This window comes from Coenobita brevimanus, chromosome 98 (assembly GCF_032717465.1).
Source record: "Coenobita brevimanus isolate Jiangsu-jjx chromosome 98, ASM3271746v2, whole genome shotgun sequence".
Lineage (NCBI taxonomy): Eukaryota > Metazoa > Arthropoda > Malacostraca > Decapoda > Coenobitidae > Coenobita > Coenobita brevimanus.
In genome coordinates this window covers 6,679,442-6,703,453 of record NC_137051.1, presented here as the reverse complement: position 1 = coordinate 6,703,453, position 24,012 = coordinate 6,679,442, and the positions used below count along the sequence as shown (strand labels likewise).

General features: G+C 41.4%; 1 protein-coding gene across 1 annotated transcript in view; it reads right to left on the bottom strand.

Moving 5' to 3' along the window:
- LOC145414182 (semaphorin-1A-like) overlaps positions 1 to 24,012 on the bottom strand; it is a 605,630-nt gene that overhangs the window by 42,787 nt on the left and 538,831 nt on the right. Inside the window, exons 7-12 of the mRNA XM_080283747.1 lie at positions 16,880 to 16,987; positions 5,902 to 5,989; positions 3,588 to 3,692; positions 2,474 to 2,707; positions 932 to 1,134; positions 306 to 451 (exon numbers count right to left, since the gene is read on the bottom strand). Coding sequence (XP_080139873.1) covers positions 306 to 451; positions 932 to 1,134; positions 2,474 to 2,707; positions 3,588 to 3,692; positions 5,902 to 5,989; positions 16,880 to 16,987 — 884 coding nt within the window. The remainder of the gene's footprint in view (positions 1 to 305; positions 452 to 931; positions 1,135 to 2,473; positions 2,708 to 3,587; positions 3,693 to 5,901; positions 5,990 to 16,879; positions 16,988 to 24,012) is intronic.

Below are 24,012 nucleotides of genomic sequence, written 5' to 3'. Positions count from 1 at the left end.
CATATAACCAAATTTTGGCGCCTAGTGGTTTAGCGGGTAATTACGGAGCTCCAGTTGGATTGAGCCAGTGAAGGTTTATACCAAAGGGATGGTTGGGGTGTATCGCTTACGTAATGTCACTCAGGGATGAGTGAGGCTGGTCACTCTTATCTTAAATGTCAGGACCAACTTGCCTAGCCCAGGGCTCCTATGCTCCTCATGGGGCAACATAGGATTGGAGGATAGATGGATGGATGGATGGACCTACATTTTATCTGACTTGGGTATTTAAAAATAAATCCATTCATCAAGAACTTGGAACTTACTCAAATGAGGCTTTCATGATAAGAGGATGACCAAGGAAGGCAGGAACAGCTTCATCCATAAGAGGATGGGTCTTGGCAAAGTTGACATTGAGTTCAGGGAGTGTCTGCGTGTCCTCCACACAGCTTCCAGGTCGAGGTTCTGGCACCTGTCACAAGTGGGGAAATCAGTGGCGTGAAAATGACATGTAAGGTGAGGGTTGTACACTGTACACTAAATATACTGCAACAGCCAAACTTCCAAATACCTGAAGTGAGTGGGCAACTCCACAATACACAATCAAGCAATGTTTTACAAGGCAAATGATCTGCAGGTCCACGGTACACCACCTTGTGGTTATCACAATATTTTACAACAGAATCACAAAGCTAAGTTACAATTAAATATTTCAGTGACATATTACATTTGCCCCATACTCTTTTCTTTCAGTCTTTCACATTTTTTACCATAGTTTCCTCAAACAGCACTTTCTTCTCTTCCTCTACACTCCTCTTCCCTCTTCTACTGCCTCTTCACTTTACTTTCTGCATACCCTTCCTATTCCAATTTCATCTTTTTCTCTTCTCCATCTCAGTTCTTGCACATCTATATGGGTCTGGGACCACAACAAAAACAATCTGTACCTCACCTTGGATGACCTGACAGGAAGCCAGTTTGAGTTCATTGTCTCCTGTTCCTTGAATGCCCCTTCAAATGCATCCAAAATAGACCGCATGGAAAAGGCACACACTGCAGATCCAGGGATGGAGTTGGGAGGTGTAGTAAAAACTGCATATATAATTTCATGATTTTCTCCTCCATACACTCCAGGGATGACATCTGTGGTTGACTCTGTTGGAGAAAAACAGATAATATAGTGCATAATCCTGAAATTTACAAGATTTAGCAAAATTATCACCTGACTACATTTCATTATTGTGTCCTTCATCTTTGTCTTTATAATCTATTATCAGACTGAAAATTACTCCTAGAGAGGGTTGCATGCACATGATGGCACTGATTCAACCAGGTGGTTCTGCTGCCTGCTTGATGTTTTTAATATCCATAAACTCCCTCCCTATCCCCCAAATGGAGGATGGTGGACTGCAGGATAATGGCAACTTCAGTCTGCAGTCTGAGTTTGTGTTCAAATCAGCCTGGGACAACAACAACAAACTGTACTGCATAGCTGCTGCTGCTGCTGCTGCTGATGATGATGATGATGATGATGATGACTGATGATGATGATGATGATTATGTACAGTTGTAAATGCTCCTAGAAAAAAGACTTACTCAGAAATACCAAACATATATTGATACTATGCTCTAACTATTACCAGTACTATACTCCATTCTTCTCAACAAGCTGTTGTCACTGATTTCAGCTGTACCATACAATAACACTGCATACTCAAAAATTACAGGAATCTCACATTTGTCTCTTCAGTTCGAAAATGCACTTTACAGTATTTTATATTTTGGTGAATGCCAGACAATTCTACTCAGCCATAGTTGTATGTTATAATACCCAGCATCACATGATTTTAGAGTATTCAGCTTTTGGAAGGCCCCTTTGGCTGATGAGGCGATGAGGATCAACATGTAGGCTACATGAAGAAAGTCTGTCAACTAACTGAAGCCATTTACCATTCACTCACTGATATAGCTACTGAACTTGAAAGCAACTTTCCACCCAGTCCTCCACACTCACATTAATTAGTGCTTAACCCTCAAAATCAGCATAACTTTTTTCAACATGCTGTTTGCATGACTCAGCCACACCAGTACAGTACTTGAACAAAAGTGTTAACTACTGTATAGATATCATGATCATTATTATTATCACAACAGTCTGCTACCCTGCAACAGTGAAAGGAAATTAGGTCTTCTGCATGTGCAAAGAATCTCTCATATAGCCTACATATATCTTCACAAGTAAAAGTTATGCAGGTCCTCTCTTTCATTCCATCTTTCTATTAAAAAAAAATAAAAATAAAAAATAAATAAATAAATTCAGGCAGATAAAGCTAAATTTACCTATCTATTGCCAGACGCCATAATCCCGTATGGGGTGGCCATTTGACTCCGAGTTATTTGTTTTACAGGGAGGGGCACTAACCCTCCACCAACCTACTTGACATGTAGGGAGCACATATGGTTTGGTAAATGTGCTGTAAATTACAGTACTCACGTATCTCATCAAAATAGAAGGGGTAGTCTCCTGGTACAGAACAATTAAGTCTGCTCTTGAGGAAGGAAGTCCAGAAGAGTTTGAAACTGGCCTGCCCTCCGCCACGGTCAGATTTGCACACACGCCCCACCCGGGAGTACACACGTTTTCCACAGTTCATGTATTCAACTGCAGTCTCACGGAAGAAGTAGAATACGAAGTCTCCATAGTCAAACGAATGCACAAAATCTGGTGCTGTTTCAGAGAAACAACAGATGAGAGATTGTAAAATTAAAATTGCAAAGAGAGAAATTGGAGAAAATGGAAAACACAAAAGAAACCCTAAAAAGTTCAGTACCATACACAATACCATATACACTCAAACCTCGATTTAAGGGATTTCGGATTTAAGGGACTCCATATTCTACCTGACAAACGGACAGGACCATTCAAAAATGATACGTAATGTCTAGGTTATACACATTAATATGTTTCTTTATACAGTACCCGTAAAATAATATTCATAATCGTATATATAAGTACGATAAGTGAAACAATCATTGCATATCATAATAAGACTGTCTATATATGTGATAAAACAATGGACATTTTTGAGTAAGGGGCATTTTCAAGTAAGGGACAAGTTGATTCCCCATTTAGTCCCTTAAATCGAGGTTTGAGTGTACTGTACTATACTGATAACAAAATGAAATGAATTACAGTGATGCATGGTGAGGAAATAGCAGATAAAACAGAAATGCTGTTGAACAACTTTTTTTTTTTTTTTTTTTTTTTGGGGGGGGCAAAAAAATGGCAAGGAAAACCAAGAGGACAGTCAGGTACTGTATAATGTCTTTATATTAGTAACACTTCACTTATTGTGGAGTAAGCAGATGGAAACAGTATAACAATATATCTTGTAATGATTATACACAGTACAATGAAGTAAAACTGATATCAGTAGTTACCACAATCTATCTATCTATTGCCAGATGCCTTAATCCTGTAAGGGGTATCAACAAACATATCTGTCAAATTGTTAATGTTACCATCAACAGTACTATTTCAGTCGTCATTACACTAAACAATAAAGTAAGTCCCAATGAGGACTTTCAGTAAAAAGTTTTGTTCTAACCGTTGAGCTGTTTGTAGTCATTCTGGTCTGTCTTGAGAGGGTCCCTGAAGATGAGGGGTATGGTGCCCTGGAAGTCAGCAACTGTGCCAGAGTACAGCTGTCCATCTGCACCAGAAGAAGAAGTATTAGTACAATGGCAGTGTGCCTTATAATCCTGTACAATTATTTCTCGAACTACAGTGACAAAGTGACAGAGAAGCTAAGTTACCGTATCAGAGCTCAAATCTACAAGCAAAATTTGCAGCAGACCTACTACACTGCTTGTTAAAAACATTCACAACAGAAATATAAGAAGGCATTACTTATTCTTTCAAATATCCCCCCCCATATTTTATACATGCCCACTCTGAACTTTTTATGTTATTTATTATTATTTTTTTTTAATGAATGCACTGGTGATTATCACTGACTGGGAAATGGTGACAATTATATACTGGGAAGAGTCACTGTAATGGTCAAACTTCTTTACCTTGGTTAATTCTATCTTCTCTATAGCTAGGTAGGGTTCCAGAGTAGGAAAAATGATGGGTTACAGCAGTAAAATAAACATTAAATAATTAGCCTCAGCCAACCTTATGAATGAAATAGCTTCTACTGCCAACTCAATATGTTACTTGATATATTCCATGTGAATTCATATTTTAAACAATGACAGCATTAAGAGGGTTTAACTCCTACACTCATCCACTGGTCTAAGGGCCAAGCTTTTTATTTTGCCCTATGACCTTCACCTATGACTGACTGCACTGAAAATCAAAATATCAGTTTCTTCATTCTTGCTCACACTTAAGCTTTCCACTAAGCCTTCCACTCTGTTCAGAACTGTTTGTGCCAACCTTGCCCTGTGAACTAAACATCTGACCTTTCCCTGTGACCTTGTTCTCTAACTAAATGTTTTCGAAATCGAATCTTTTCACCTCTACCTTACTCTAAAGTAACCTTTCCAAGATGTGGTCTAAACTGGACAGACACTGCTTCAGTTGACTTTACCACATGTGACCTTGACCTTGTGCTACTGTTCTATTTACAACATAAAAAAAGGGCCCTTAAGCTGATCCCCAACCCTTTTACCAAGTTTGGTCCAAATCAGATCAAAACTTAGTTTTTAAGAATAATACAAATAATGATAGGAAAAAGCTCGATATTAAAGATGCAATTAGGATATACCGTAACTGTGTCAACTAATCATTTTAAAATGGATTTCTGCTAAATGACGTTAGTAAAAAAATAATAACAGGCTATTAAAACCAATTCTTCCCCTCAAATGAGATCCATCAGTTTTATAAACATTAAAAGCTGCTCTAGATGTTATGTAAAATCACCCAGACAGTACTGGGTTTCAGCAGAACATCAGTCACATCTGTATCTGCAATACAGCTTTAAATATTCAATGTGCAACCTAATGCATCGTAAAGGATTGTAAAATGTGAAGATCTGGACGGGATTTATGAGTGGAGCTGGGTATGGGAAATGAAATTCAATGCAAAAAAAAAAAAAAAAGCAAGATATTGGAAATGGGTAAAAGTACAAAGAGGTCATCACTAACTTACAGTACTCGATGGGAAAGGAACCAATCACAAAAGCGAGAGAAGAGAGGGACCTGGGAATGTTGGTCCAGGATAATTTGTCACCTGAAAAAACACTAACAAGGCTGTCAGAGACACATATAAGCTCATGACAAACACAGGAGTGGCATTTCAATACATGGATGAGATGAAAAAATCGAGTGCCTACGATCTGCCCCAGGTTGGAACGCGGCAGTAATGTGGTCCCCACATAAAAAGATATAAACAGGATCGAGAGAATACAAAGAACAGCAACCAAGATGGTCCCTAGCCTGGCAGATCTGTCATACAGGGAAAGGCTGGAAAAGCTAGATCTGTCTATCTAAAAAGAAAGGAGAGAGAGAGGTGACATGACTGTAGTGTTTAGGGCCATGATGGGAGTAGACAAAACTAACAGAGATCTGTTCGTATGGGACGGGGGAGCAACGAGAGGTCCTGGAAAGAAATTCAGAGGAGTTGCCTGAAGGATATTAAGAAATTCATGTAGATACATAGGCCTGTGGAATAACCTGGACAAAGAGATCATCCAGCTCAAACACTTAAAACGAGTTTAAAGCAAAGGTTGACTGGCTGAGACAAGGTGACAGAACCCCACAGCCCACAAGCGTAGCTCATCGCCTGTATAATTTTCACAACTAGGTAGATACAACTATATAAATACAACATAACTGGAATTACTGCACAACAACTTCTACTGAAATGTAGCCATACATTACACATAACAATATACAGATCTGCAACATACTTACCAACATAGACAAACGTTGAATTGTGTCTGGGATCATAAGGGCATTTACCAACCCCAGTCGTTTCCGTGTAGTTAAAACTGCCGTCAGCCTGAAAAATAAAATTATCCATAAGCTTCTGGATATACATGTAGTGTATTATGACCCTTCGGTCAGAGCACTCTAATCTACTGAGCCATAGTATATATATATATATATATATATATATATATATATATATATATATATATATATATATATATATATATGGAGAGGCTATCTCCGCCGCGGGCATGTGATTTTGGCAGCCATATTGAAACACCGACACTTAAATTCAAAATCAAATACTTCATTTCCACTGAGCAGTGATTAGGCTATTAATAAAGAGACACTTTTTGCTCTTTTTGCTTATAATACAAAAACGTATATGGATTTTTTTTTTTCTGCCTAGTTCAACGAATTATATCGAGTACATTAGCCAATGAGTATAAAACAACGCCACTGGTTGCTGCAGTGCAGAATTTACCCTTTATGGCACTACCCATGTCATGAAACCGAATGTCTAGATTGATAAAGGCCGGAAGAAACATGGAAATATCTACAAGAGAGTGTGAACAGAAGAAAACTGGACATGGAGAGAAAGACTAGAGATAAATGGGCCCGTTTTAGTGGCCTCATTCATGCAAGGATACCGGGGAAGAATCTTCCCGCCCCACCCCAGGTGGAATTAATCTTACAGAATTAGCAACAAGATATATTTCTTACTTGTGAAATGTAGTGCTATCTCTGACGAATTCCTGTATCCATTTTTGCATCCAGAAGCTGCACAGCTGACCGTGGCACTATATATTACGGAATCATCGGCTGCTTTAAAAAAAACCGACGAATACCTCAGTTCAAAAACCGTGGGCATCAGGCGAGGTGTAACATGGCTACCGCCACACCAGCGCCGCCCTGGCGGCGGCTACATCAGTTACGCTGTGTTAGCCATGAGCCTCTCCGTACTACAGAGCTCAGTGTTACTAACTTCGGACACTTAAAAAAAAAAAAAAAAAAAAAAAGTTTAGTGTGGCTTATATTTTTTACTATATGGATTCAGTAGGCACTGTCCCTGGCTACCAAAGGACACCAACAGGGATAACATTGCACCATTTTACACAGAATTATTCATTAAAACATAAAAATGTCCGAAGTTAGGGTGTTTTACGGTATTTGCTTTACGGGGAAGGGCACTAACTCTCCACCAACCCACTTGCTGACACGTAGGGAGCACGTATGGTTTGGTTATATGGTTACCACCCAGCGTTGTAAATGGTTTCTTGGCTTACAGGAAACCATTTGGCTTGCCACTCAATGTAAAGCCACCTGTAGAGGAAAGAAAAGCAATAAGAAGTGACAGGAAAGATGGGAGAAACAGGAAGAGGAGGGCAGGCACAGAAAAAGAATGATAAAGGCTAAGGAAGAAGTAGGCAGCACTGCATCACGTGAGTGGATGATGGTCGCCACCACCTATCACTAATACATACATACATACATATACAGTATATATATATATATATATATATATATATATATATATATATATATATATATATATAGATATGGCATAAAATAAAATATAGATATATATATATATATATATATATATATACAATTTACATATACAGTAGTCCCTCAATTATCCGATGTAATCGAGCCAAAGGCATGTCCAGGTAGTGGCAATTTCTGGATAATGAAAAATATCCCCCCTACAATTCCCAGACCCTACCTATACCCAACCTCCAACCTATACCAAACCTATTTGCACACTACCTCTGCTTACTTTGGAAGTGTTTCCGGCCATTTGGGCATATTTAGATATCAAAAGATACACAGGCATATTGAAAATAATTTTTAACACTATGAAAATCATGGAAAATAAAAAACACTGAAAAAAAAAAAAAAACGCCCTCGCCATACACTTCTGTATGTTGAGTACCCCTGCTAATATTGGCAATGTTTTCCAGTAATTCTGCCATATTCAGACATTAAAACACACATGGGAATATCCAATATTAAACACCAAGAAAACCATTAAAAAAAAAAAAAAACACCCTCTCTATACACTACTGTACAGTATGTACAGTACCCCTCCTAATTTTGGCAGTGTTTTCTGATCATTCTGCCATATTTAAACATCAAAACACACATAGGAATATCCAAAATAATCTTAAACATCAAGAAAACCATGCAAAAAAGTGCAATGAAAACCAAAAAATACCCTACCTATACACTACTGTATGTACAATACCCCTTCCTAATCCGGCACTATTTTCAGGTCCATCGGCCATATTTTGATAACAAAACACTCATAGGAATATCCAAAGTAATACTAAACACCAAGAAAACCATGCAAATAAAAATAAAAGTACCTATATGTACAGTATCCCTCCAAATTTTGGCAGTTTTCCAGTCATTCTGCCACTCTGAGACATCAAAACACGCATAGGATATCCATATGAATGCTAAACACCAAGAAAACAAGGCATAAACAACAAAAATCCACAAAAAACTGAAGACGGTTGGAAAATTAGTTATCTTTGTGACATGAAAGCTGCTCCAGGGGCACGCACACACACACACACACACACACACAAATCCACGGCTAAATATGCCACCGGAAAATAGTTATACAGTACTGGTATAAATGGTATACCAACATCTTCGCTGGTGTTTATACAGCCACCTTTGGCTTTGAGATGAGTATAAAGTAGGAGGAAACAGAAAAGGGTCTGCTGTCAGCTGCCTCAGACAGCTGAGTCTCTGTCAAGAAGAGAGGGTGAGGTTTAAAGAGGAGAATGGTGTTCAACAGAGAGAAAGTTAGAGGAAGGGATCAATCCCCGAGCTAGACCTCATCAGATCATATAGCCCTGCTATAGGGTCAAAGGGGAGCGCTACCCCTCCCAGCACAGCAGCCACCGGGCGGGGCGCGAACTCGCAACCTCACGATTATGAGCCCGACACCCTACCACCGAGCTACCGCGCTCCCTATTAAAGTCTGAGGAATGGCCACGAATGTTGAAGAAATGAAGAAGTGAGTCAGACAGTGGTTCCAGGCATCTCTCTGAGTTATCACCGGGAGAGGGGCGGATGGTGAGGGAATTTATGGTCCCCCCCCCCCCGGAGACTCCGAGGCATGATTTATTGACGACATTTTTCTTTTCTAATTTTGAAAAGGTAGTGTAGTGTGTACTGTGCATGTACTTCGGTGTTGACAGTTAGAGAAACTTGTACTGGAGAGCATGCTGGCCTACTCTCACTTTCTGAAACACTGAAAGAGTTCAGCAAAAGGGGATGGTCAGGTCCTGAGGGCTGATGAAACGGGAGTTCCAGCTCTACCTGTCATCAGTTTTCCATCCACCTTGGGAGTACTGCCCTGTTCGACTGGTGCTACAGTCTACTTCTCTGGGACTCGTTTAACTGTTCACAAAACGCATATGATCCTTGGATAAGAGACGGCGAGTGTAGGAATGAGAAATACGATGAAGAGGGGTAACCGTGATTGACATGCGCAAACATTTAATTCGATACTTAAATTAATGTATGATGTAACTATTGTTCTCTTTAACTTCGCTTAAATATGCCAATTCTCCAACCTTAACGCTGAGCTGTAACAAGATATTAACACTGGAACACAGTGCTAGTCAGTAGCGATGAAGTGCTGTGGAAAGGGTACTAGTCATGCTGCAGATGAGGCAAGGGAAATAAGCTGCAAATATCTCTACCAAGTTAAAATGGACGAACTAGTGTCTTTATCAGCGATTAATAAAAAAAAAAAAAAATGTCACTGATGTATCAGCAAACTTATTAGTAATGCTGCTCTTTTTGAATGATTAACATTTGAAGCAAATTTAAACATACATAAGGTCAACATCGAAAAATGATTAAACTCGACACACTGAGCATGTTCTCGCTGGCAATGGAAGCTTCATACCATAGCATATCTTCCTCAGCGATATATTTTGAACATCACATCCTGATATTCCCTTTGTGTGTCATTTAGGCTATTTCTTAATATTGGCATAGCTGACATCTGTAAATTACAAGAGAAAATCAGTAATGTGGCATGCCAAATAAACTACGGAGGGATAAGTAATCTCCAAAGCCAACGAGTTAAAGGCATGCTTGATCCGTAACAGTGGAAGCATACAATAGAGCAAAAGAAAAAAAAAAAATGCATTTGTAGACACTACAGTATAACAAAAGCTTGAAAACAGGACTAAATGTAATGAAAGAATGATAAGCATTATGGGTAAGAGCATTGGGAAAGAGCAAGTTGACTATATCAAAGATGAAAGGAAGCACACAAGATGGGCATTATTTACCTATTGTATTAGGGCTAACGAGTTTTTGCTCATCTATTCTGCCTCTCATTCCTGTTTACCTCTGCGCAGAACACAGGTTTTAGGGGTTTCACAGTTTCAGGTTTTCATTCCTACCTTGATCTGAAGGACGGTGTCATATGACTTTTATTCTTGGTCCTATTACAATAATGCACCATTTGTTGAAGCTTGCTTTTTCGCAAGCGGAGTTACCACTCTGACTCCATTTTCTTTCCGATGATGTTTCTGAATGATTTTCAGTTTTCAGTCCCTGCCTGACTTTTGTCAAATAAATTCAGACGGCTATCCACTAGCATCGTTTTCAGAGTTTGGGAGCCTTTCTGCTGAATTCTTTTGAGGATATCACTAGAATGAACCCTGAAATTTTACTGACTAGAAACCAGGAAGTAAAGCTTCACAACAATTTTAGTTTGTAGCTTCTATCGGTAATTACTTGCTTAATATTGCAGCAAGTCTCTTTTTGGGAAGATAGAGACCATTCTCTGCTTCCTTGTCAGGGTGCAACTAAATGTCCTTTCACCTCCCTCTCCTGCAGATGCTGTCACTTATCTCCTGTTTACTTGGATCCTAAATGTGGTTGTTGGACTTCCTCAGGCCTTGACTTCTTAATGTGGCTGTGGCAGAGCTTAACCCGTGGATTGCGAGCCACAGCTCAGGGTGGGAAGCGTCGCGTTGCGAGCCACGGTGGCTGTGGCAGAGCTTAACCCGTGGATTGCGAGCCACAGCTCAGGGTGGGTAGCGTCGCGTTGCGAGCCACGGCTCAGGCTATGCTGTCCGTGCATCACCGTTAACTACTCCACCCCTACGCAAACTTACCTATGGCGCCACGCAATGACGGAAACTTTTTTTTTTTTCACCAGATGATGCCCTGGATGTTTATCTTCAAGTTTATAATACTTTTTTTTTTTTTCCATTTGTTCACTACCCACCTACGTAAACTTAGGCATGCCCCTACGCAAAGACAGATTTTTCTTTTTTTTTTACCAGATGATGTCCTGGATGTATATCTCCAACTTTATACACAAAAACAAAACAAAAAACTTTATTCATTTTTTTTTGCGCACCACGGGGTGGGTTAAAAAAAAAAAAAAAAAAGTAACTGCGCAATCCACGGGCACTCTGTGGAAAGAGGTAGCTGACAATCTCTGACCAGCAACTTTCTGGTATCCTTCCCCATCCATTCTCTCCTAATCCTCTGTATTCAATGACAGCACCTAACCTTCACGTTCAGCACTGCTGGATCTAGGTTTATTACATAAATTGCATGTTTCTTAGAGGAAAATATACTTCATGCTTGATTTGTGTGTTACCGGTACTGTATCATTCCGTCTCCGCCTCTTTCCCCCTTTTGCCATCCTAGAGAGACGTTGGATTTAGAATGCAATGATCACAGAAGTGCTCTTACTAGAACTGAGGAGCTCCGTGAACTAACTCTAGATGTGCTAAACTTAATAAACTGAATAAACTGAGGAAACAGAAGTTATACAAAGAAATTGTTTTACCCATGGTGCATTTAGAATCCCTCCACAGAACAGTATCATAAAAGCCATATGAGGTGCCTCGTGGAAGAACTCCGAAGGTGTCGGAATTCTGTATTCTATCATCTGTATTCTCGATTTTGGCTGGTACATTTGGAGTTATTTCACGGAGCTCCTCAGTTCATAATGGTTCCCCCTGTTCCAAAACGACATCCAAGGCTTCCAAACTCAAAGGAGTGTCCATATATATCTGGTTCCCAGATTTTCCCTTTCAGTTATTCCTAAGTTGGTCAGTCTGCCTGCCATCACTTTGAAGACCTTTACACCAGATCCTGGCTTCACCTGTAGCCATGGGCTTGTTGGGCGTAGACTATTAAGATACGGACAGATTAATGCCAACTTCAGTCTGGCCACTCACACTTAAATATTTAGCATCCAGCAGATCAGCCTACATATCTTTTCCCAGTCTACCAGTTGACAATCACTGTTTGTGAGGCAACAGCTCTCACTCCTTAACTAAACAATTTTTAGATTTCTTCCTAATGCTGTACTCCTCTTTAATCAGCCTCCCTTAGTGATCCACTTTATAAGGACAGTGACTAACAAAAGTCCTTATGGTCCTCAAAAGGCAGGGCATGTGCAAAGACAATACTGAACACACAGGGAGCGTTCTAAACAACAGAGCGGACGGGTGAGCCGTAATCATGGGCATTTACTGTACATGCCATGGTCGAGATGGACACCCAATTTTCTCAATACTTAGGTGATGTTCAGTTGTATATATATAAATGACATACTGTACCAGTATACTGTACTTAAACCTGGTTATTATTATTATTATTATTATTATTATATCTATTTTATTTTTTGGTGGTAGGTGTGGCGACCATCATCCACTCCCTTGCCTGCTTCTTCCTTCACCTTTATCAACTTTTCCTGTGTCTGGACGCAGCCCTCCTCTCTTCCTATTTCTCCCATCCTTCCTGTCACTTTTTATTACTCTTCTATCCTTTTCAGGTGGCTTTACATTGAGTGACAAGCCTAATGGTTTCCTGTAAGTAAGGAAACTATTTGCAACTCTGGGTGGTTACCATATAACCAACACGTACGTGTTCCCTACGTGTCAGCAAGTCGGTTGGCGGAGAGTTAGTGCCCCTCCCAGTAAAACAACTCACAAGTCACACGGCCACCCCTTACGGGATTGTGACATCTGGCTGTAGATGAACAGATCAAGGTTAAAGTACAATAAAATAATACCAAACGGAGAAAGAAAATGGCTAAGTTGGAAGGAAGGCGAGGGAGGGAAAAATTTGTGAAGGAAATGACAGTATGGGAGCTAATGGGCAGAAGCCGGAATAACGATACAGGATAACAGTGGCGGGCGGTGCCAAATCGGTGAGGTGCCAGTAAGTCAGCTAAAAAAAAAAATAAAAAAAAAAAAATTAAAAAAACGAAAGATGCCAAAAAAAAATTCACCGGGGACAAGTGCTGTTTTTTGTCCTAACTACCGTCCTCTTACAAATGGGTTTGCTTGTTTAGAGGGGGTGGGGAGGGACCAAATATGCCCACACGTCAGTTAAGACGTTGCAAATTACCACAATACTACGATAACATATTTGTTATTGCTACTTCTACCTCTCTAGAGGATTCAATCAACTTCCTTTTTGTTTTTTATAGAGCATGGGTTAATGAAGACTATACGGTATTAATCCCTCCAGTCTGAAAGTTTTCTAAACTAAATAAAACCGCCTGCAAGTAGCAAATCAAAGACGGCTCTAACTTCAAGAGGGTGTGGCGCACCTTTACAAGGTTGCTGAGCGCTTCTGTACAGGGTTGTTAAGCGATTCACAGGTGATAAAATTACTCGTAATGAGTGCAAATTAACAGATCCACTTCGTAGTAATCAAATTTAAAGCTCATACCCAAACGTCACATCGATAAACTGCGATAAAGACCTTTATTCCCTGGTTCTGCAAATCATGCTTAAACTCAGTTCTTCCTGTTTTACTTAAATCCCCCCCCCCCAAAAAAAAAAAAGTACAGATATTCCTCGTTCCAATGGCATTTTTATAACAAACCGTATGGCTGCCATTGTCGAGGAAGACTTAAGAGGTCGAAAACAGGGGAAGGGCCTGGCCGCAGGCGAAACATGCGCCAGCTAAGAGAAACCACGGGCCAATCAGCGACGAGACTCTCTGGCGCTTGCGCAGTTTAGATGATTTTCCCCCGCGGCCAGGCCCTTCCAAAACGGGGAGGACCGCCATTTTTTTTTTCTGTATTCCCAAGAGGGCTTTATATCATTAGATATAAAGACAATCTGTAAGACCTGCCCTTTATAGTAACCAACCCCCTACGACGAAGAAAATAAATAAATAAAATTCTAGCCTGAGCCAATTCCCGTGTGTACATATACAACAGAATCCCGCAAAATAAAAACAAGCACCATTATACACAATCATGAGATTCTACATGAAAACGCGCCCAAAACCGGCTGCTGGAACCGCCCGCATCCGTTTCCATGAATATTTGCGCACGAATTGAGGCGGCCATGTTTACCCTCATCGGCCAGGCGCGCGCTTATCAAAACAAAAGAAGCCACAAATAGCGTGCACCCCCAGCCAATGCCCAGCTCAATTTCCAAACACAACCTGGGCAAACACTGACGAATATGGAAAAAAAAAAAAATCAAGATTCTGACGGCTGGCGGAATATGCTGGCTCAGACGTAAACATTTGATTTAAAAACTGATACTATTTGTTCTCACCCATTTATTTTAAAATATTTATTCCTTTTTTTTAACTTAGTTTCCCTTTTATTAAGATTAAGTGTTGGAATAAAAAAAAAAAATGCTGATGAGGAAATTGACTAATGTTGCGAGCTTGAGGACAAGAAGGGTGGGGGGGGGGGGTCTTGATTTATGGGGAATATAGCGCACTGAAGGAAAAAGCAACGCACAAACATAACGAATATCGAGGAAAATGCAAAACCATATAAGCAAGCGTAAGAACATGAAATACTGATACCATAAAGAAGCACATCTATCGTATCATTCCGTCCACGAAATCACGCACTCAACCAATGCCCTTCCTTGTCGTTTTGGCAATAATCCCAGCTCAACACAGGACGGTATTCCTAGGCGCATGTATCTGTCGCTGTTCTGGTTACGTCACGCACGGCGGCTCAACGGCTAGCCCAACCCGCCATCTTGCCACTCCCTCCCTCCATATGTAAAGCAGGGGATTTGTGCAACAGGGGTGAGGGGGGTAGGGTGAGGGGGGTGAGCAGAAACAAGGGGATGAGAGAGGAGGGGGTGATAGGGGGATGAAAGGGAGTGAAGGGGTGAAAGAGGAGAGGAATGAGAGGGTGTGTGTGACGAGACTGAGGCTGTTGGGGAGGGGGGAATTCTGGCTTGGAGATGAGAGGGAATGAGTGGGACGAGATAGGGGTAGGGCGAGAGGACGACTGAGTGATTGGGGGATGTGGACAGCCACGTGAAAGGGGGTAAGGAGAACAGGGTTAAGGTGAGGGGAGCAAGGTTAAGGAAGGGTTTAGGCAGGGTGTGAATAGCGTGAGGCAAGTTGGAGGGAGGATGAGGAAGCAAAGAGGCAAGGAGAAAGAGAGGGTGGGGCAGAGAGGAGATGAGTGTGAGGCTGGGAAGGAGATACTAGGTGAGGTGGGGGCGATGCGAGAGAGGGTGCGACAGAGAGGACAGTGTGGGAGTGAGGTAGAGAGAAAAGAGGGTGAAATAAAGAAGCGAAAGGTGAAAAAGTGGGGAGAGAATGGAAAGCAGGGAGGAGAAATAATGAGAAAGATGGAGATACTGGGATGAGACACAGGAAAATGTAAGATAAGAGGGAAGAGAAAAGGGAAGAGATTGGGAGAGAAGAAAGAGAGGACGAGAACAGAAGAGGAGAGAGGTAGGCAGGGTGATGATGGGATATTAGAGGAAGTAAAAACTGGAAGAAAGGGGATAGGAAGAAGGGGTATGGGAAGAGAGAGATAAATGAGAATAGTGGGAGGTAAAAGATGAGGAAAGTAGGTGTGTGTGTGTGTGTGTGTGTGTGTGTGTGTGTGTGTGTGTGTGTGTGTGTGTGTGTGTGTGTGTGTGTGTGTGTGTGTGTGTGTGTGAGAGAGAGAGAGAGAGAGAGAGAGAGAGAGAGGAGCGGGGGGGGGAAGCAGAGGAGGGGGAGGGGAAGGAGAGGAGAGAGAAAGGAGTGACAGAAGTATGAGGTATTACGGGCGATGGGAGAAACGTGAGGCAGGGGAATGTGTAGGGGAGAATACAAGGGTATGGTAGGGGAGGCTGGAAGAGGGGAGGGGAACTGGGAAATACTTTTGCTACATGACGATTTTATTAATCTTAGGAAGGACCCCTTGTAGTGAAGGGGTTAGGCGTAGTATTTATCAATCTATCCTGAATATCCCCTCAAATACTACTACTACACCAAACATTTTTTATATGCCCTGTTCTTCGTGTTCCCGCTTCTAATCCATTGCTTTTCTCATTCCCATATACCGACTTACTTCGTCTCCACCCGTCACCTACTATCCCCACAAATCAATACTCCTGGTTATCTCCCACTGTCCCAGTCATCCCTCAACTATCTCTTATTCTCCTCACATTCCCCACTATTCACAACGACCCCTATTTATCACACACTACCCCCACCCACCCCCACCAACCACACCTCTCCCCACTAACTCCACCTAACCCCCACTATTCCTGCTTAACTCCTATCATCTCATTCCCTCCCCCCGCCCTTCCCACGCCTATTCACACCTAATTCTAGGCCCGATTTCTCGCCGGTTAAGGGAACTTCCTAGCATCACTTCCTTGCCCTCTCCCCCTTTTTATTTCTGGGATGTTAATATGTTCTTGTAGGCTACGCTATTTGTGTAATTTCATCGGTATAAGAGAGATATAAATAACCTATGAGAATAATAAGATGTAATACGTAAAATAAATAAAGAAGTACTGCTGTAAAGCCTCCTATGCCACTGCGCGTACGACCTTTTACCCATCCTCCCAAACCTCCGGCTAATCCACTACCTTCTCTTACCTCAACCTTCCTTCTACAATCCCCGCGCACTCCTGCCATCCCCACCTCTTCCCTGCTATCCGTACTATTCTCCGGTACCCACCTGCTGTGCGTAGTGCCTGCATAGCGGCTTGTATGCGTTAGTGCCGCACACCAGGAAGCGACCCTCACCCTCCTTCGCCAGAACACGGATGTAGTTCTGACACTCGTCCTGCGAAAAAAAGAAAAAAAAAACTTTGCAATCATCTTTGAAAATGCTGAATTAAATCATAAAAATGCTAAATTAATCCTACAGTATTTTGAAATATTCTGGGAATGAGTATGAAAAAGAAAAAAAAGTTTAAATTACCTACAAATAATGTTAAATAAACCCTACCTAGAAATGTTACGGACCGAGTGTAAAAATTTGTATAACACCTAGCACTTGTACTGGAACACAAAAAACAACAATAATAACAACAACAATAATAATAATAATAATAATAATAAGTAATAATATGTGCAAATGTGTTTTATTTCCCAGCTTGGTAGTAGATCAAAGAAAGAATCAGGTATCTTTGAAACTATGCGGGAAAATACATCATTGCCAACGTCCTGGGAGAGAAAAATACGATTACTGACATTCTGAGTGAAAGACCAACGTAAAAAATAATACTAATCAATGAAACAGAATCATACCATATCCTGCTATAAAAATCTGCTGTGTAAACCATGAACCCTCAGTAACAAATATGAAAGTATCCACTGAAATGTGAAATCAAAGTAATAAGGCTAATATTGTACTAGGTCAAGATCATGCAAGAAAAAAAAAAAAAAAAAAAAAAAAGGCTGAAACTTAACCGCAACTACATTCTGCTGCTTGAAATCTCACTTCTTATTTCCTGCATATTGTTATCGTGCTGTGCAGTGCTCTCTCTCTCTCTCTCTCTCTCTCTCTCTCTCTCTCTCTCTCTCTTTGAAAGAATGCGTCCTTTCTCTCTTTCTTTCCGGGCTAGATGTAACTAATTCTTATTTTCCCGGGTGCAAGTTGGTTCCATGCTGGTAGGTCGGTAGTCTAGTCTCGAGTCAGGGGGAGGTCGTGTTAAATGGCGGCAACTTCATTTTTACATCATATTCGTCTTTTTTGTGGTGTACTGGCAGATAAATAATTTTTCAATTAGATTTCTACTCCCTTTTATATTAGTTGATGGCAGTCTGGCGGTGTTTACTGTTCTGGCGGGTGTATATAATACCCATGACTGAACTTGCAAGAATATTAATTAAGCTTTACTGGCGCTTCTCTTTGAAACTGGAGATCATATATTAAAAACTGAAATATATGTCCTTCTGCTAGCACCACTACCACCACTAATCTTCCTAGTATATGCAGGGGAAAAAAAAAATCCAATTAAGCGGAATCTCCTATGGACCATAATTGAGTTGTGCAGTTTTTTCCTCTTTTTTTATCCCTAACGTCACGAGCAAGTCCGATAAAGAGGAGCGCTCAGTACGGCCATACCCGCTCCTCCACCTTTTGCGGACCAATGCCTTTACTGGCCCCCTGTCATTAGCCACCATGCAGTCATAAGGTGATCACAATACGATGGTTACCCCTTGTGATCCGGGTATGTTGATTTGGCTGAGCTTGGTTCGATGTCTAAAGCTTCATCCAGTCTTAAACCAAGAAAAATAAATAAATTCGGAGCTACAAGGCTACTAGAGTATGCTGGTTAGAATAAATAACACATGACAGCATAGATTAACTTCGGTAAGCACTTAGGAAAATGCGAATACATAACCAAGATATTTCAATAACAGAACTGCTATTACAGATGATAATATTAAATGCAATACCATTTGCATAAACAATTTTGGCAAGCATGACTGAAAAACGTTACCGTTGCAGAATGTGTACTTCATTACACAAGAGAAAGAATCTAATATTTAATGAATTAAAAAAAAATCACATCATTAAAACAGAGGTATAAAAAGAAACATGGGAATGTGAAAATGAACATTATTAAAATAACATAAAAAGACGCTTGAATCCACTATAAAAAGTATACAAACTAATCTGAATGAAAGGGAAGAAACAAAATCGAAAAAAGACCTACATGCAAGCGAAAATGGCGTCTCTCTCTCTCTCTCTCTCTCTCTCTCTCTCTCTCTCTCTCTCTCTCTCTCTCTCTCTCCACACACACACACATACACACACACACACAACTTGAATCTAAAGGAAACAAATACATCGCCAATTCTAAATAAAAGTCAAAGTGCGAAAATTAAGAAGGAAAAAAAAAAAGGAAAAGAAAAAACAGCTTACATTGCGTGAAAAAGGTTAATTCATTCCTTCAGTACGATGACATACTTCTGACTACCTTTGCTACTACCAGACTTAATTCAGCTTTGTGAGGGAGTTTTCGAACTGGGAGGATTACATACGGCATTCATTAACTTCACTACAAGGTCTTCCCTAAGTTTAATAAAATTATTTGAAAATAACAAGAATAAACTAAAGAATACGCCACTGAATGAAAGGCTAGAAAATTCGGCCACTTGAATCAACAAATTAGAACCCGACTAAGGCAGAGAACACACGTATCAAATTAGAATCCGATTACTTTCCCTACCGGCTGGATGGAGTAAAGGATTTGGAGCGATCAAGGGGGAATTGGGAACACAGCCGCCTCTGATATTCTTCCGGGGAATCCGAGGCGCCCAGATTGCATCCCTGGCTGGCTCTGAGACAGTTTGCAAGCAGCCCGAGTTCCCGGCAATTGATAATCATTAGTGCAGTTGAGTTCGCTGGGTGAATTGAGTTTCCCCTCGCTCGATACTTAAATGCAATGACGCACCACATACATTCGTTCTTTATTTCAGCTATACTCTTGCGATGGCAAAGGAATGCGTATCAACTATAAAACAACTGTGTAAAAGAGGAAACGGCTGTCTGCCCCCGATGCAATAACCAGTGAGGACGGGGACGAAGCCGAGGTCGACACCAATAGCCCGTATCCGAAGGAAGCTGGAAAAATGGCGCGGTTCCAGCCTAGTGTCTTTTCCCTCCCTTTTGTCCCGTCTCTCACAGCATCCCCCCCCCCCTTCCACTCCTATCATACCCTGGGCGTCTGTTACAGTTTCAAAGACGTAGTACTTTTAATTTCTTTATGAAAGATGGAAAAGAAGTAAAACTGCGTGTACAGAGATATAAGCCAAGCAGTTAATTAGCCGAGGTTTTTCATTAGCACACGCTCAAAGGAAGTGTTTGAAGACCGCAAGAAGATGAAAAAAATATACTACTTCTCCAAGCAAATGCATTTTTTCCCCCTTGGCATAGCACGCTGAAGTTAAAGGGGATGGTACCAAGAAACTTAGTTACTCCACTCCGACTAGGAATGTTAAATCTTACTGTTGCAACTTTCGGACGATTTTATACAGCACAGCAGAGGCTTTTTTTTTTTTTTTCTTTTTTACCCATCAACTACTAGTGTTTTTCTAATCTGAAAAAAATTGTCTGCATGCACCATGAATAAAATGGCAACGACCGTCTGGTAATAAGAATTAAATACTGTACCTTGAGATTTTCAGAGCTAAACGATAACACATCATACTGACAATTTTAAACCGGAACGGCGATTAAACTCTTAATTTCAAACATTAATGCGAATAATAAGAACAGCTAATGTCCTCTTTTTCTCCCATGGCAACAGAATATAAGCGCCAGAAGGGAGCCGCCTCATCGTCAACCATCTCTGTTTTGGTTTTTCCCAGAACGCTCGTCTCTCTTCACCCTCTCTTAAAAATACCATGATAAATAACCCATCTTAGGGAGGTAATTTTCCACACAGCACAGGCCGCGCGAAAAGGCTATTGTTGGAGAGGCACCGGAGGGGGAAAAAAAAAAAAAAAAAAAAAGTAGGGAGAAGAGCGAAGGCTATAAATTGCTTTTCAACCCTTTCGTGTAGCTTCACTGAAAAAAAAAAAAAAAAAAAAAAAAAACACCTTTTACCACCTTTTTTTTTTTTTTTTTTTTCCCGTAATAAGAGGCGCCGAAGGATTAATACAAGGTACGAAAAAGTATGACATCAAGAGCAGACGGTAAAATGGTGAAAATGACAAGACAATTATAATGCATGGCAGAAAATCGAAAGGACAGTACATCAACCTCGCACACAAATCGCTAACCCGAAAGAAAGAAAAAATTCAGACAAGAAAAACAGTAACACGGACGAAAAATAACAAAATCAAGGGCAAAGATAATAATTACAGAAATCGAGGGACGCCAGACAAGACGGGGGTAAAAATGACAAAGAATAAAATAACAGACGTGGAAAATCTGAAAACCGTCCCGGGGCCAGGATATCCCTCGATCACCCTCGGAGCCTCCCTTACAATAACACCATCTTGTGCTGAGTAAATACGGCGAATTCCGGAGTAGCCGCGTTGTAGGACGGGGATGAGGGATGTAGGGGAGGATGGGAGAAGGATGAAGGGTATTGGACGCAGCGTTTGGGGTGAATAGGGATTGAAGATTGGTGAGGATGTATGGAAGGACGAAAGGATAAGGGTTGCGGAGATGATAAGGGATATAACAGAAGAATGAAGGATGCAGGATGAGGCGCAAAGGAAGACAATGGAGTAAGGATAGGGTAAGGATACAACAGTAGAGGATGAAGGGGTGTAGGGAAGGATGTTAAGACATGAGGCGACAGGGAATAATAGAGCGAGAATGGGGAAAAAGAGGAGATATGAAGGATATTTCTCCTCCAAGATAAATATGAAGTGTAACGAAGATTATTAGCACGTAAGATGAAAGAATGAAACGACGGTAGGGAAAAAACTAAACGCAGGAATGCTTAAAGGACGATGACAGGACAGGCAAAAGAATTGGATGAAAGATGAGGACAGGGTAAATGCAGAGAACAAAATGAGACGGAGAAAGCAGGGAAATAATTTATGAAGGCCTAAAAAAAAAGGGAGGAAATGGAAACGAAAAAGAATGAGGTATAGAAGACACGGAGGTAAAGGGAAAACGAGATTATGTAAAAGGAGGGAAAACAATGGGGAGAAAGACAGGGAGGGTAGGAAGAGGTAATGATAAAAGACGAAAAAGGACGGAGATGTGGAAGAGGGAAGACGAAAGATGATAGAGAATGATATACAGGAAAGGAAGGAGAAAGAGAATAAGGAGGGAGTGTAGAATGGAAAGAAGGAATAAGGAAAATAGAAGGAAAACTGGAAACATAGAGAAATGATAAAGTGAAAGGAACAATGACGGGAGACGTGAATAAATATTACACTGAAAATAGGGGGAAGAGAAAGAGAGAGGGGGACACAAAGCATGAGAAAGGGAAAGGGGGAAAGGGAAAGGGAGTAAGAAGGGTGAAATGGAACAAAGGGAGTTATGTTAGGAAAAAAGGGAAGGTTGGACAGACAAAGGGAGGACGGGAAACCACGTTATGATAGAGAGAGAGAGAGAGAGAGAGAGAGAGAGAGAACAAAGAAGAAAAGTACAGCACTGTCCATGAAGGAGAAAATATGAAGGATGGGAGAAACGCTGCAATCAACACTAAAACCAGGACGAGGGATGGAGAAGGATGGCAGGAACGAGGAGGGGGAGGAGAGAAGGAGGGGCAGGGTGGTTGAAGAAGAGGGGGCAAGGAACGAGAATGGAGAGAAGGATAGAGGAAACGGGGAGGGGGAGAGGGGGAGGGACAGGATTGTTGGATAGAAGAGTGGAAGGAATGAGAATGGAGAGAGGAGGAGGGAATGAAAAGTTGATTGGAGTGAGGATATGTGGAGAAGGCTGGAGGGAGTAAATGAGGGGAAATGATAGATGGAGGGGGGAAATGGAGGTAAGGATGAAGGGATGTAGGAAAGACGATGGGATGGAAATAATGAAGAGAGGGATGAAGGATGTGTGGAAGGACAGCTGAGGATGATTGGCTTGGGGAATAATGGTGAGGAGAAAATGAAAGATGAATGAAGGAAAACAGCACGGAGGAGAGGTAAGAAGGATGAAGGAGGGAGCAGGAGGGGGCAAGGATGAAAAAAGGATGGAAGGCGAGTTTAATCAGGATGAAGAAAAGCAGGAGGAGTTAAAGACGGTGACAGATGGATGGAAGGATGGGATAGATTAAGATGGGAGGATGGATGAAATATGGAAAAAGGACTGGAAGGGACAGATCGGGATGGAAGAGTAAAGGGTGCAAAGAAGGGGAAGGATGATGGTGGGTTGGAAGGCTAGATGGCACGGTGGAGGATGGAAGGAAGGGTGAAAGATACAGGAAAGCCGGAAGGGATATAATAGCATGGAAGGAATGATCAGGATGAACACGAAGTTTATTGGAAGTAGGAAAGGTAAAGAACGGAGGAAGGATTAAGAATGGAAAAAGACTGGAAGGAAGATTAAAGGACGGAAAAGAAAGGCGAAATTTAAACAGACTAGAAGGGAGGATGAAGCTGGATGGAAGAAGGGTTAGAATGAAACCAGAAGGAAGGGTGAAGGATGAAAAAAGGGACAGACGCGGATGGGTGGAAGAGATGACAGGGATGGGGTACAGCCGAAGGGATGAAACACAAGACAAAAGCATGGCGGGGATGGAGTGGGTAAGAAGGCAGTAGGATAGAAGGATGGGCGAGGGTACAGGAATGGAGGATGGGCGAGGGTACAGGAATGGAGGATGGGCTAGGGTACAGGAATGGAGGATAGGCTGGAAGGGTAAGAGGGTGGGTGGTGTGGCAGTAAAGCTTGTGAGGTCAGGCTGGCAATATCCTCACTCATGGCGGCTCTATCCTAGCTTGCCGCAACAATATCTTCCTTTACGACCCACTCTCCTAACCCTACCCCCCTCCTCCTCCTCTATCCCTCCTCCATCCCTCCTCCCCTAGCCCCAGTCCCTTCCTTCTCTCCTACCCGTAACCCCTCCTTTCTTTCTTCGTTCGTTCTTTCCCCTCCCTCCATCCCCCTCTCATCTTCCAGTTACACCCAACCCCTCCTCTTCCTTTCTCCACTAGATTTTTCCTTTCTTCCGTCCTCCCCTGTCTGCAGCTCCTTCATTCCCTTCCGCTTCTATCCACAATCCTTCCTTCCTTTCTTCTTTTCCCACTCTTTCCGTCTCGCTTTCCTACTACATTGTTTTACATCCTTCCTTCATTCTGTCACTTCATTTCCCCATCCCTCCCTGTCTTTTCTTTTCTTCCTTCCCTGCTCCACACCGCCGCTCCTTCCTTCCTTCCCAAGTATCTTTTTTTTTT